The sequence below is a fragment of the Ictalurus furcatus genome, chromosome 2 (genome assembly GCF_023375685.1).
Source record: "Ictalurus furcatus strain D&B chromosome 2, Billie_1.0, whole genome shotgun sequence".
Lineage (NCBI taxonomy): Eukaryota > Metazoa > Chordata > Actinopteri > Siluriformes > Ictaluridae > Ictalurus > Ictalurus furcatus.
The window spans coordinates 21,590,130-21,605,545 of NC_071256.1; the positions used below are offsets into that span (position 1 = coordinate 21,590,130).

At 40.1% G+C, this 15,416-nt stretch overlaps 1 protein-coding gene across 1 annotated transcript in view; it reads right to left on the reverse strand.

The window, feature by feature from the left end:
- LOC128625144 (ras-related protein Rab-26-like) overlaps nucleotides 1–15,416 on the reverse strand; it is a 90,880-nt gene that overhangs the window by 7,757 nt on the left and 67,707 nt on the right. The window contains exons 7-8 of the mRNA XM_053653249.1: nucleotides 13,396–13,452; nucleotides 4,402–4,478 (exon numbers count right to left, since the gene is read on the reverse strand). Of these exons, the coding sequence (XP_053509224.1) occupies nucleotides 4,402–4,478; nucleotides 13,396–13,452 (134 nt within the window). The remainder of the gene's footprint in view (nucleotides 1–4,401; nucleotides 4,479–13,395; nucleotides 13,453–15,416) is intronic.

Sequence of the window (15,416 nt, forward strand, 5' to 3'; positions counted from 1 at the left end):
TGGTCTCATCCATCCACAAAACATTTTTCCAATTGCCTTCTGGCTTGTACATCTCTGGACAGATCTCTGAACTGTGTTTTTTGTTTTTTTTGGAAAGCAGTGGCTTTCTCCTTGCAACACTGCCATGCAGACCATTGTTGTTCAGACCTTGTAGACTATTATATGGCTTGCTCATGGAGTGATTATGTTGGTAAACCACTCCTGGGGAGGGTAACAATGGTCTTGAATTTTGTCCATTTGTCTGACTGTGTATTGGTGGAGTCCAAACTCTTTAGAGATGTTTTTTGTTGATGAGCATCAACTCTTTTACTAAGTTCCTCAGAAATCTCCTTGGTTCATGCCATGATACATTTCCACAAACATGTGTTGTGTGAAGATCAGACTTTGATAGATCCCTGTACTTTAAATAAAAGGTGCTCACTCACTATATATATATATATATATATATATATATATATATATATATATATATATATATATATATATATATTTGTTGTTTATTTTTGGGTGCCATATCTTATGACAAAAACAAAGTACATTTAAAATGCAGTTTAAATTTTAAACGCCTGTCATATTCCAGTGCTGCATTCCAATTGGTATAACCACGACAGGGGAAACAGAAGCATGCATCCTGCAAAATGTACAAAATACTGTATTCCAGTCATTGTCGTGAACGGTGCCATACAGAATTAAATGGGCGTTGGAGAAGATGGAGTTTGCGGCCACATCATCGTCACTGCTGCTGGAGCCATTAACAGGCTTCTGTATACGCACGAAAAAATCTATGAATTGCACGGAAATATTTCTGCTCGTTATCATTCGTATGACTTTCAGCCTCTGCTTGTCTGCAACAGACTGAAGCTGCCTCGTTAGTGCAGAACTCACCGCTGCTTTCAGCCTATAATAACATAGAAAAATACTGCAATTTACTGATATTGTGTGATTGGCTGGGGGGGGGGCAGTCTACAGCCATTCCTCAAACTTCTCAACACACAGCCCACCTCAGATTACTTTTAACCAAAGCACAAATCATAAAAAATAAAATATTAACATCATCTTTGCTCAAGTTCTTGCTGTCTTTGCCCACCCCTGCCCATGCCTAGATCCGGCCCAGTTGCGGAGTCTGCTGGTGGTGGGATGGATGCTTCTGTACCTTCTGCCAGATGGCAGAAGAGTGAAGAGTCCATGAGAGAGGTGAGAGGGGATGTCCACAAAATTGGTGGCTTTGTGGATGCAGCAGTTGATGTATGTGTCAATGCTGGGTAGAAGGACCCTGATAATCCTTTCCGCTGTCCTCACAAATCGCTGTAGGGGCTTGCGCACAGACACTGTGCAGTTCCCATACCACATGTCGAGTCAGCTGGTCAAGACACTTTCTATTGCTCCTCTGTAGAAGGAGGTGAGGATGGGCTGGGAGAGTTTTGCTGTCTTCAGCCTCTGAAGGAAGTGGAGGCAATGCTGGACTTCTTGACTAGGCAGATAATATTGAGAGTCCAAGAAAGGGCCTCCATCATATGCACACCAAGAAACTTGGAGCTTTTGACTCTCTCCACAGTTGTTCCATTTATATGCAGTGGTGAGTGGTCCACTTGGGTCCTCCTGAAGTCGACAATCATCTCTTTAGTCTTACCAACATTAAGTGATCAGATTATTGTCTCTACACCATTCTGCAAGCTGGTTCACCTCCTTTCTGCATGTTGACTCATCATTGTTGCTGATGAGGCCCACAACTGTAGTGTCATCAGCAAATTTGATATGATTTGAACTGTATTTGCATCACAGTCATGAGTCAGCAGGTTAAACAGCAATGCACTGAGCACACAGCTCTGGGGGGCACCAATGTTCAATGTGGTGGTGCTGGAGGTGAAGTAGCCAATCCTGAAGGACTGGAGTCTAGTCTCTAGTCTCCCAGTCAGAAAGTACAGGATCCAGTTGCAGAGGGATCTGGTCTAACTCAACACGCTCAGCTTTGTTATCAATTATTGAGGCATGATTGTGTTGAATGCTGAACTGAGGTCTATGAACAATTATCTATAGTTTTTTTGTCCAAATGCGTCAGAGAAAGGTGGATGGTAGCAGATATGGCATCCTCTGTTGAATGGTGGGGAAGGTAGGAGTACTGAAATGGGTCCAGTGTAGTGAGAAGACTGCTGTTTATGTGTTTCATGACTATCCACTCGAAGCACTTCATAATGATAGGTGTGAGTGCAACAGGCCGGTAGTCATTCAGGCAGGACACATGATTTCTTCGGGCAAAGGGATGATGGTGGTTGTCTTGAAGCACACAGGGCTTAGCCCAGGGAAGTGTTGAAGATCTCTGTGAGGACTTCTACAAGCTGATCAGCATGTTCCCTGAGCGCTCTGCCAGGTTTGTTGTCAGGACCTGCAGCTTTACATGAGTTAACACTGGAGAGTCTTCCTGATGTCTACTGCAGACAGACAAAGTACTTGGTCTGTGGGAGTTTGGGTGGTCTTCCCTGCTGGCATGTTGTTCTGTGCTTCAAACCATGTGTAGAAATGCATCAGGGAGCGAGGCATCACCATCACAGACAAGGTATAGCTTTGCAGTCTGTGATGGCCTGATTGCCTTGCCACATATGCCTTGTGTCCTTGGTGTTTGGAAAGTGACTGTAAATTCTTTCTGCATAGTTGTGCTTTGCCTCTCTGATAGCCCAGGACAGATTAGCCCTTGCTGTGCGGTGGGCTGCCTTGTCGTCAGACCTGAAGGCAGTGTCTCGGGTTTTCAGCAGCGAGCGCCTTTGAGAAGTCATCCACGGTTTCAGATTTGCACGAGTGGTGATGGTCTTGAAGGAAGTCACATCAACTATGCACTTGCTGTTTTAGCCAGTATTCCTCCAAATCTGTGGTGTTGTGGTATATAGCAGCCTCTCTGAACATATTTCAGTCTGTGTGCTCAAAACAGTCCTGAAGTGCTGACATATCTCCCTCAGACCAGGTTCTTGCCTATTTCAGAACCAGTTTGGCAGGTTTCAAAAGTGGTCTATATGCTAGGATTAGCATAACAGAGATGTGGTTTGAACAGCTGAGGTGGCAGCGGGGCCTTGTAAGCATGAATGTTTATGTAAACAAGGTCTAAAGTGTTTGTACCACAGGTTGTGAAATCAGCATGCTGGTGGAATTTTGCCAGCACTGATTTCATATTCACATGGTTATAGTCTACAGTGACAAAGAAAAATCCATCGGGGTGTGATGTCTGTCGGTTACTGATAGCCCCATAGAGTTCCCTTAGGGCTTCTCTTGTGTTAGTGCCAGGTGGAATGTACACCACAAAAATGAGGATGGTGATAAACTCTCAGGGCAGGTAGTATGGCCGGCATTGCACAATCATAAATTCCACCTGTGAAAAACAGTAGCTTGAGACCACAATGACATTCCTGCACCATTCATTGTTTATGTAAACACACAGACAACTAACCTTGAATCTGACCAGACAGTGCTACTATCTTGTCAGCGCATTGTGCGTTTAGCCTAGCTAGCTGAATGGCTGCATCTGGTATGTTGTTGTTGAGTCATGTTTCCGTAAAAACAAAAACACAGCTATTCTTGACTTCATGCTGAGTAGTTAGCTGTAGTCTGGGTAAGTTCAGTTTATTGTCGAGAGTGTGAACATTGAAGAGGAGAATGGATGATAGAGTCAGATAGCAAGGGTCAGCCTTTAGCCTACCACGGATGCTGGCTTGCTTACCGCACTTCTGCTGCCTCGTACACTGTTTCCAGCACCCTCTTTCCCGGTCAGTGGCATCAGGCAATACCGCTGTCCAGGGCCTGGTTCGTGTAGCAGCTCGAGTTAGCATAGCTCTTCCGGCAGTCCATTGTTTATTCCTCCTGAGCTTTGTTCTCCAATGTTCAGTAAAAGTTGGCAATGATAGACGTGTTCACCAATGCTTCTGATGTACATCTCCACAAAAAGTTTCCCAATTGGTGTAGACTACATGTAAGGTGCACCATATTTGTGGACCTGAAGTGCCCGCTACATGGTAACTTGTCGCCATCTTCAAAGTGCCATTTCTATCGTTTTATTCCCAGCTTGCACCCAGTATTCCTGGGATAGGCTGGAAGATGAAGAATGAATGAGTTTGTAGGCTTACAGCCTATATATTTATATAAAAGGTACCATATAATGATTATCCTAACATAGGCATGCATTTATCATAGGTCTGCCTGTTAATAAACAAGATATGAAAACCACAACTCTAATATATTGAAGACAAATAGAATAACATAAGAGCAAGAACATACGTGCAATGAAAGAACACAATGAGGACCAAATGACCTGCTGATGTTTTATCATTCTCATTAACAAAGACCACACAGAAGGTATTTTCTTATGAATATTGTATCTAATCTGTCCCCCAAACTGCACATGGAAGGTCTACTTACTTGGCTATGGCAGTGAAGGCCAGGTCCACATTAAGGCCAGATCTGGCACTTGTCTCCATAAAAGGCACCCCAAACTCCTTCAGCACACAAATGTACACACATGGGGAAAGTTGTCAGTAATATAAAATAACATTAGTTTAAAGAAATATTCTAATTTCATACTTTATTTCTTAACCTTGTCTATCTACTGCATGTGTAATGTATGTAAGATTACCACTAGTCTCTTGTGTGATGAAAAGGTCGCATCATGGACAAAAATACACAACCAGTTAAAAATATTAAACAAAATCATGGCTAATATATAAAAAAAAGAAAGGTGCAAAATTGTGGAACACTTGTAAATGTTTTCAGGATTTGGACCCACGCATACATCTATCTGCATAGTTAGGAGATCCCAAGCAAAGAAGGCCATTATTTAATATATACATGCAAAAAGAAATTAATCAAATCAAATGAGGCCAGTGCTTGGTGTTACCTCTTGTATGCTAATGCACCTATTATTCAGTTGAGCTAATAAAGATCTCTCATTAACATTTACAAATGACTGTAAACCCCAGGACCCCAGGATTTTAGTATGGGGTGCACACATGTGCAATTATGATTATAAACTTAGAGTAGACTATTCCTATACTTGCAATAATTATTAATTATACTGATTTAGATTTTTTAACTGCAAATCAAGCATTTGAAAGATTGTTGAAATATTATGCTCAAAATTATAAACTCTGACTAGACATGAGTTTGATTGCACACATAAGTAAGGTGAATTTGATGAATAAGGAAATTGATTGTATAATGTGATCATACACAATTTGCTGAATAAATCCTTTCTAGTCAACATGAAATATTAAGTATTCATTGCTCAGTTTTAAAGCTGAAATTAAAAAAAGTTTGAAAATATGAAACAAAATAGGTGCTTTTAGTCCCTTTATTCTCTGTCACATGACTACCATCTCTTAGTATTTGCACTCACACCTGACGCCAGGATGATTCCCAGGACTGTGAAAACTTCTGTTTCTAATACTGAAAAAAATGTTATTTCTTTTAACTATAACTAAGCCAAAATGTATATTGCTTAATACAAAGCAATGGCTAATTAAGTGTAAGGTGTGGAAAATTTAGCCCACTGAAGAAGCAGGGTTAGGACAACAAACTTGGGAATACAGATATTAACAATGGACTCTGTAGACAGATTAGACAGTTAATCACTATTTAATTGGCAAGCAAAGAAATCCCCACAACAACACTGTCAGTGTGCAGGAGAGAGAACAATAGCTCGACACTCCCTATGTTACATTCCTCAATCACCTGATTAATCAAAATAAAAGTCACTAATGTTGATAATAAAGTAACAACAATACTGTCTATGCAGCAACTAAAATGAATTTATATTCCACACTACTCACACCATAGGAAATAGTCCATGTTAAAAAAACAGTACTTCTGTACTGTTTGTACCACTATGCATGAGTAAACAAAATAACTGTTAAACCAAATTCTACTCAGTTACCCAAGAACAAATAATGTGTGCATCTTTTTTTCTTATGTCATAAAAAAGTCTCTCAGTTGAGCTCAAGCTTAAGATCAGTTTAACTGACCTACTAACTAGAGGCCTATGAAAATGAACAGTGTCTTGAGAACTATGGAACAGTCTTCTATTGGTGATATTTCCACAGTAGAGGGCTGCTGCACAGCACTAGGCTATTCTTCTGGTAAGGGCTGTCTCTGAACCAGCCTTCAGGCTGGGCCACCCTACTGTCTATGACTTAATCAATGGTAAGTCCTTTAGTGTATTTAATGTGGATGAGCCTGGTGAAGCACTGTGGGGCACATCTCCCTCAAAAATTCTGGAACACCATTCTCAGTGATATATTATTCATAGATGTGGTATGCAACAGATACAGCTCATAGATCTTTAATAGGATACAGAGTCACAGTACTTCAGAAAATAATACTAAATTGCCAGGGCATATCTTTACCCAGTGACAATTACAAAAAAAAAAAAAAAAAAAAAAAAAAATCACATCCTTGTAAGTAATGCAAGAAATGTTTAACTCTCCAAACAGCTGTCTACCACTCATGGTCAAAGATGGACTACTTCCGCTCAGTAGCATTTAATACAACTATCATACTCTACAGAACCTTTCAACACCCTGCTGTTCTTGGCCAAGGACAAAGCTAATCATGTGGTGAGAGGCACCAGTATAGAGGACAAAGGACAGGATGAAATCAGGATAGGCAAGTACAGGAGGGGATGAGTCTACATGAATTTGATATGTTTTTCTGTCAGTTTATGTAATGGAACTGCTTTCATCACAAAGCCTATGATAAAAACAATAGTAGTAAGAGCATAGTTAGAGTATTACTGAACACTATAATGTCACCAAAGAACTCTAGAATCTTAGACCAATGGAGACCATGTAAAACCAACTCCGTTCACGAACGTACTTGTTCGTGCTGAGAACGTGAGTATCACTGTGCATAAGGCTTGGGTCGATTGACAATAACATTGGGAATTGGTTATAGATTCCATCGGCAGATGGATAGATTCCACAGTTTAAATGTCTGTTGAAATATGTAGAGTCTGCAGCTTTGAGACCAACAAAAATAAATTGCGTTGAATATTATAATAAGTAATACCTTTTGTCTATTTTGTAATCCTGTATGAACAGAACAGAGAATCAAAAAACATCTTCCCTGGTCTGTGCTTCTAAACAGATGAAGCCAGGAATGTCTTCAATCTCAAAACAAAAATGGGGGTCTAAATTAAGAAAATGAAACACTAAACCACTAAATATTAATGCTAAAGATTGCAGCTATAGCCAACTCATAACCAGCTTCTGCAATTTTTTCTACTGTAATGACATAACATGTACATGACATGCATTATGTTTGGCCATGCCCCCTTCTTTTCCCCCCTCAAAGCCACAGGCAATCAGCAATACGTAGAGGGCATGATTTCACACAGGCTCACAAGCCTAATGCACAGTGACACAGACAATGAGCCTGCAGGTACATTCACACATACAGAGATTTTATCGCTGCAGTATTAAGTCCCCAGTAGGCATTCCTGCTACTGGTTGCCATAGTAACATGGATAGCACAATCAGCATTCCACTTTTGACAACAAACCAATTTTCTTGCCACTAAAATTAAACATTCTGGGGACAATGTGTCAACACAGGAAATATACTGACACAGTGATTCTCTAATGAGTGATACACCAGTACCCATGTCTAAGAGGATACTGACTTTCTGACCTTGAATCTGTCCTTTGGTTTAAGGTGTCCACCCATTAGTCTCCAATGAAGAAATTCCCATGTGACTTTGGTCCTGTAGGTTATGAGATTGGCCCTCCAGCTACTACCCATTTCCCAAGTGCTGGGTTGCAGAAAAGTGTACATGGCATGAATGGGGTAGCTGTGGATTCTGGGAGCAGTCTTTGTGAAATTGCAACGTATACAAATAAAGTGAAAAACAATCAGAAACTTTTTTTTTAAGGGAAAAACAGAATATACTTTTTGAAGCACCTTTTGATTTTATTGCACCACTCAGTCTATCAGTATGGCACATCTTCACTTGGCAATATTTTCCCACTCTTTATTTCAAAAACATTCTAGATATGTCAAATTGCAAGGGCATCTCCTGTGCACAACCTACTTCAGGTCACCCCACAGATTTTTAGTTGGATTGAGGTCTGAGCTTTGGCTAGGCCATTCAAAAACATTTATCTTCTTACCATTCCTTTGTTGATCTGGATGTATGGTTTGGGTCATTGTCATACTGAAAGTTGAAATTCTATCTTATTAGCAGACACCTGAATGTTTTGCATTAAATTGACTGGTATTCATGATTCCCTCCACATTGATAAAACCTGCAATTCTGGCTGAAGAAAAGCAGCCCTAAAGCATGCTGCTGCCACCACCATGCTTCACTGTGGGTATGGTGTTTTTTTGATGATGTGCTTTTTTGCATGCAAAATATCCTTTGGAATTATGGAATTATTATACATTTTAGACTCATCAGAGCATAACACATTTTGCTACACAGAATACAATAGGTAATATAATCCAAACCATAAATCAACTGATGAGGAATAATCAGCTGATGACGAAGTGGACCCTCCTGAAGTGGAAGTTACATTCTTGTCGAAGAATGGAAATTTACTGTGGTCTTCATCCCCGCTCAAGATCCTGCTGGTCCATTGTGGTGTTCTTTAACATCTTAGATGTTGCTGCCAACAATGCCTTTGTATATATAAAAAAGATAAAACCAGCCTGGAAGCAGGGGAAGCCCTACAGGGGAAGGCTCTTCCTAGAAAAGCTAGGGAGAGCTCCGGTGACCCCAATTATTGAAGAAAGCAGCACTTCCCTTGCACACAAACTTCTGCCAGTTTGGTGAAGGATGTATAGGATGCATGATGTTCCTTCTCCAGCGGCTGCCCTCAAGAAAAGAAGAGATAAAAAGAAAGCGGTACCAGCTCTGTGCCCCAAGGTATCTGAAGACCAGCATTATGTGCCACAAATGCAGTAAATATATTTGCAAGGCACACATCATTCTTACCACACAATGCCACTCTTGTGTGTAAACACACACAAATCTGACATGAAATGTGAAAATGAGATCATTTCATCACTGTCATGAAGTGAAGGCGGAAGAGGATGCAAATGCTGTTGTAATTGTAGTACGTGAGACAAAAGACAGAGACACTAACAGGCAAACGGTCAGCCAATCAACTAGCAATATAAGGGCAAATCCAAAATCAGGTAGCAAGGCATGACAAATCTTCCAAGAAAGTCTCTCAGGAAATCATTGATAAGATATTAGAACACTGAGGGGGAGCCCATACATTATAATACAATACTAGTACTAAAGGCTGTTTTCCAATTAATCTCCTTCCCAAATGCAAACCAGATTATATGAACTGTAGATATCAAGCTTGTTGAATATCTTTGCTGTTGTTCTAGGGTTGTGGGGACAAATGGTAGTGGATAACACTACGCGACAGTGACAGTGTCCTCTATAATCTATACAGGGTCAAAGGCCACCCCTTTTTTCTCCACAAAAAAGAATCCTGCTGATGCATGAGATGTGGAAGGACGAATGTACCCTTGGTGCAGGGCTTCTTGAATATATTCCTCCATTGCTTGTTGTTCAGTTGTGGCTAGTGGATGAATTCATTTATGGTGTGCGGAGGGGGTTCCCTGGCAGAAGCTCAATCGCATAGTCATAGGGGTAGTGTGGTGGCAGACCACTGGCTTGGGTCTTACTGAACTCTTTCAGAAGATCCTGTTATTCTGAAGGGATTTTCAAGGGTGTACTATTTTTGGACTCGCCACACTCATTGATAAGCACAAGAGCCAAGGTGATTTAAGACAGTGGCTGAGGCAGTGAGATGACCAATGTGTAATTTCCTTATCAGCCCAGGATATGTGTGAGTCATATAGCTGCATCTAAGGGAACCCTAAGATGATGGGGGTATTTCAAGGTCATGCTGACAAAGAAGGAGGTGTGCTCCTAGTGCAGCACACTGACTTGTAGGAGGAGGAGGGACATGGTACAGAGTGTGATTATGCCATCCCTGATGGGTCCTCCGTTGATAGCGTGGATGCATAGAGGGTGTTGCTGCAGTTGAGTGGGAATTTTCAATCTGTTCACAGTTGCTTGGTCAACGAAATTACCAGCAGATCCAGAATTGATCAGTACTGGCAAGACAGAGACAACATCTGCATCTTATATTTTCATGTGCAGGGTAAGTGGTTGGTGAGACAGCAAACGAAATGGACTCACCATTGAGGAGTGAGTGGAGGTGCTCCTGCTCTCTTAAGAGCTTTGTCTGACTGGAGACATGGCACAGGAGGGGCATTGTCCCATGAAGTGGTCAGATTTGCCACAGTAGTTACACAGTCATTCTCTGCGATGCTTCTCTCATTTGCCATCACTCAACTTAGTATGGCCCAGTTGCAAGGGTTCCTGCTGGCTGCTTATACCCCACGAGGTCTCGTTTCCTCCAGGTGGTAGGTGGTTATGAAACAACTGATACATATAGTGTATAGTGAGATCATATAGTGAGATCAATCAGAGAATGAAGAGTCAGTTTGTCATCTTCCCAGGCCATCTCAGTGAGGATTTTGAGGTTCAGACCCTGAAAAAAGGCAGCCTTGAGGGTAGGTTCATTCCACCTTCTGCCTACGGCGATGGTGCAGAATTGTAGTGCATACTTGACCACTCTTCTTGACCCCTGGGCCATGGTGAGTAGTTGTTCTCTGTTCTCTTTCCCCTCAGGTGAATGTTGAAACAACTTGATGAATCAGTCATAGGAGGCCAGTTGATCTACTCTTTGAGACCAGACCATTGTGGCTCAAGTTAGTGCTTTGTGAGTGAAGAGGCTGAAGAATAGTATGATTTTCTGCTGTGAGGGATTTTCTGCAGCAAGCGCAACAACAAAATGCCTTTGCAGTGAGAGGTTTCATGTGCATACTTATCTGGCTGGGAAACTAGTGAACTTGCCGCTGGGGTAGAAGTGCAGTGGTGTAGCAGCAGTGGAGAGTGCTTACAAGATCAGGTTAATCTTAGCATCTAATTCAGCCAAGTGTTGTTGGTGCTCTCCTAACAGTTTTCCTTGTGTTGCTATGGCTTTTTGCCAGTCATGCTCTCCTGATGCATTAATGATACAGCACAGTAATCTGTCATGAATAAGAGGCAGAAGTGGATGCAAATGCTATTTAGAGTGTATTAAAGAAACTGGCAAACATCCAAAATATGAGGCAAAAGACGTAAACAGGAACAAGAAAAAGGTCAGGCAATCAGCAAACAACATTACTAAGGCAAATCCAAAAACCAGGTAGCAAGGAAAGGTCAAAATCAGAACGTCTAATACATGACTTGGTAAGTTCAGGTAGACGCGCACAGGGTGTGGAAATGGAGTCCGTAAATACTGTATAGTTGTGATTGTATTCAGGTGTGGGAGATTAGTAATCAGGTGCCTGTGTCCATGGTTATTGGGAAGTGTAGTCCTGGGAGGCCATGTTGTAGGCCGGGGTGTGTTCTGAGAAATGTTTGCTGATGATTCTGGAGTTGACCTGACAATCTTATAACTTGACAGAATCTTTGATGTTTGCCAAGTAAATGTTCATTTGGAGATATATATTATATATATATATATATATATATATATATATATATATATATATATATATATATATAATATAATACACACACACACACACACACACACACACACAGTATCTGGTCTTGGTCACCGTGCTGCAGCTCAGTGTCAGGGTCTTGGCAATCTTCTTATAGCCTAGGCCATCTTTATGTAGAGCAACTTTTTTCCAGATCCTCAGAGAGTTCTTTGCCATGAGGTGCCATGTTGAACTTCCAGTGACCAGTATGAGGGAGTGTGAGAGCGATGACACCAAATTTAACACACCTGCTCCCCATTCACACCTGAGACCTTGTAACACTAACAAGTCACATGACACTGGGGAGGGGAAATGGCTAATTGGGCCCAATTTGGACATTTTCACTTAGGGGTGTACTCACTTTTGTTGCCAGTGGTTTAGACATTAATGGCTGTGTGTTGAGTTATTTTGAGGGGACAGCAAATTGACACTGTTACACAAGCTGTACACTCACTACTTTACATTGTAGGAAAGTGTCATTTCTTCAGTGTTGTCACATGAAAAGATATAATCACATATTTACAGAAATGTGAAGGGTGTACTCACTTGTGAGATACTGTGTATATATATATATATAGAGAGTTTGTCTGTCCTTGCAAGTAAAAACATATTACTCATTTTTGACCGCAAACACCACAGTTGTAATTTTGTGCATATGATTTTGGCAAAACATTTTACACATATTAGTTTTTGATTATGATCAAACATGATTGTCTTGGTATTTATCGTAGTGCAAATAAGACATATCTGCTTATTTTATTTATGTTCCATAAATTTCAAAAAGAAGCGAAAACTTCTCACCACAAATAGTTCTGTCTGGATGACAACCCTCTTGTTTCTCCAATGCATGTTGGAGCTAATATTCACCATTTATTATCTGTATTTATAGATGAGTAATAATATTTTTTTAAACACCACATTTCACCAGGACTGTCGTGCCACTTTAATGAAAAGCGTCCCAGAGCATGATGCTGCCACCATATTTCCCTTTGGTTGCAATTGAGGTATGGCCTGAATTAGGTTTGCACCACACATAGCACTTTGAAACTTGCTTTCAAACTAAAAAAAGCACATCTTCACTGGGTCACTCATATGCTTTCATGTGGCTCTTCTTGAGCAATGGTTTCTTTCTAGCCACCCTTACATACAATTCTCAATCATGCAGAGCTCAAATGGATGCCTGGTGCACCTTCATTCCACTCTCAGTCACTGTACTCTGTAAATCCTTTAGAATGACTGTAGAACTCACTGTTTTACACACTATTCCTAACTAATTCTATTACTTTAGCTTAACCTCATTAGAATGCTCCTTAGTCTTAATTTTCACTCCTTAACTTCAGACTGACAGTATCTTCAATGACAGTTTAACTTATGTGGGTTTTATTTAGAAAATGGGAGCTGTATTAATATTTCACAGGTGAAGGCCAATTATAAGTAATTATCAGTGTCCTCTTTAAGACAACATCTTTCATCTGGAGCTTCCCGTTGAATACTTTTGCAAGCCACACTACTCCACAGACAATATGCATCCCAGAATAGGTGGTGACAATCATTTTAATGATGACATGGAAACCTGCTAGCCAGCAATGTTTCAGCACTTTAGGGGATATAGAGAATATGTTAACAAAGTTGTCTGCATAGCAACTGTAAATGTAGTTACATATCAAATACAATGTTTGGTTTCACATGCCTATCTGTCTAATAAAAAAAATCATTAATTTACAAAATCATAGATATGAAAAAAATTTCAGTTCAGTACATTTTGGAGTTGATTATTTAGAGACCTTAAAAATGGGAAACAGCTCACCTTAGCTAGTCTCTCCCCCTCCTCTCTCCTTACTGTTCTGTCATGAGAGACATCAGCCTGCAGAAACACAGCTCTTCAGCACATAAACATCCAACTCTCCTACTGTTTTAGAAAAATCATGTTAATCATTGCTTCATAGATTCACAGATTCATACTGTATATTAGGTCAACATTGGCATCCAGTTTTGTGTGAAAATAAGGGAGCAAAGTTGGTATGGTAATTGAATTTTTCTTTCTACTATTATTTTCCTTCCATTTGAGCCAAAAACAGCTTTAAGGAACATGGGGCTATTTTGAAGAGCAGGTGCAAAGGCACTAATTACTTTACCTTACAAGCTCACATTTCATGATATAGCCGCAAGTATGATTTTTTATATTATATTATTATTGGGGCCCATGCACATTCAGCAAATATCACCCCCTTTGGCCAGTTCTTGCCAAGAACTTACATTGAACAATAAAGATTCCACAGATGAACATTAGCCATTTGGCTGAAGGCGGCCATGGTTTTTTAGTAACCCAACAGAATTTAAAATCTAGTTACAGATTAGAAGACCAATTCAAAACACCACATTTCAGCTCAATTAGACCTTTGTTCGATACAAAACATATATGTGAACTTAACTCTGTCCCCAGTTGACATCCATACCCCACACCTTACAAAGCTCCTCATGATATTGAACTGAAGGCGCCTTTCAAATTTCTTGTGGATCAAGAAACCATACCACCAGTAACCATCCTCAGTTACATCCTCTGTTTGAATGGCATGTGGAGGCCATGTTGTTTGCAAATCTTAACATGCTTTGATAATTCTTGAATATTAGACTCTGCTAAGTAATTCGACACCAATTTTGAGAACATAGGCAAAAAAAATCCTATGACCCATTTGCAAAAATACTATTAGCATATTATACAAATCTTCCATAAATTTGAGTGGGTGTGGCTAAATGGTACAAAAGGCACATTTTTACATGTTCAGCCAAAGGTTTGCAAGGAAAAATAAATTTCACTATTAACCGGAGGTGGGTAGTAACACACTTTATTTACTTCATTACATTCACTTGAATAACTTTTCTAAAAAAAATTACTTTTAAGAGTAGGTTTAACTGGCCATACTCCTTCCCAAGTTAATTTGTAAGCACAGAAATGTACTTTTACTTCACTACATTCTGTGGCATTACTCCATTACTGTTAAATATTAATGAGTATATGTAGTTCTAATAATTAGTTTATATCACGTATAATGACGTCACGAGTCTCACGATACGATGCAGTTGTCTGAATGCGGATGCAGCAACCACTCACTTTTTAAGTGGCTCAGTCGTTCAGGGGGGAGAAGCAATAGGAGGCAGGACACCCACACATAAGCACACACACACACACACACACACACACACACACACACACTTTGTCTTCTGTTCTGTTCTTTTGTTCTTGTTTAAATCCTGATGCTAACAAGTTTATGTTAACATGTTAAGACACACTAAGTTGTTGGGAAAATGTTTCTTTGGGGTGTGTGTGAGATTTAGTGTTGAAAATGACAGGTTCAGTCTTATTGTACCCATCACAGGACAGGGATATGCTGCTTCATCTTGAACCCAGGTTTTACATCATATAAACAGAACAGACAGACTTTCAAGGAGAGGTGTGACTTACAGTTCCCCATGTAGTCTGAGGAATGTCCCTTCATTTTAATTAGATCCAAAGTAACTAGTAACTTGAGAAGTATTCTCATTGGATACTTTATTACTTTTACTCATTACATTATTAACATTATTACTTCTACTATTACTTGAGTAATTATATTTATAAGTAGTTTTACTTGTACATGAGTAAATTGTTTGGCTACTCTACCCACCTCTTGGTAGAGTTCACTGTACACCTTATTTTCCAAAGAGATATGATCGTTTTTGTGTGCACAAACATGAACAGTGCCCCAAGTGGCTAATTTGTGTAAGACTGCATCAGTAGTAGTTCTCTACCCAATAAAGTTTTATGACAATAGGTCAGTGTTAATACTG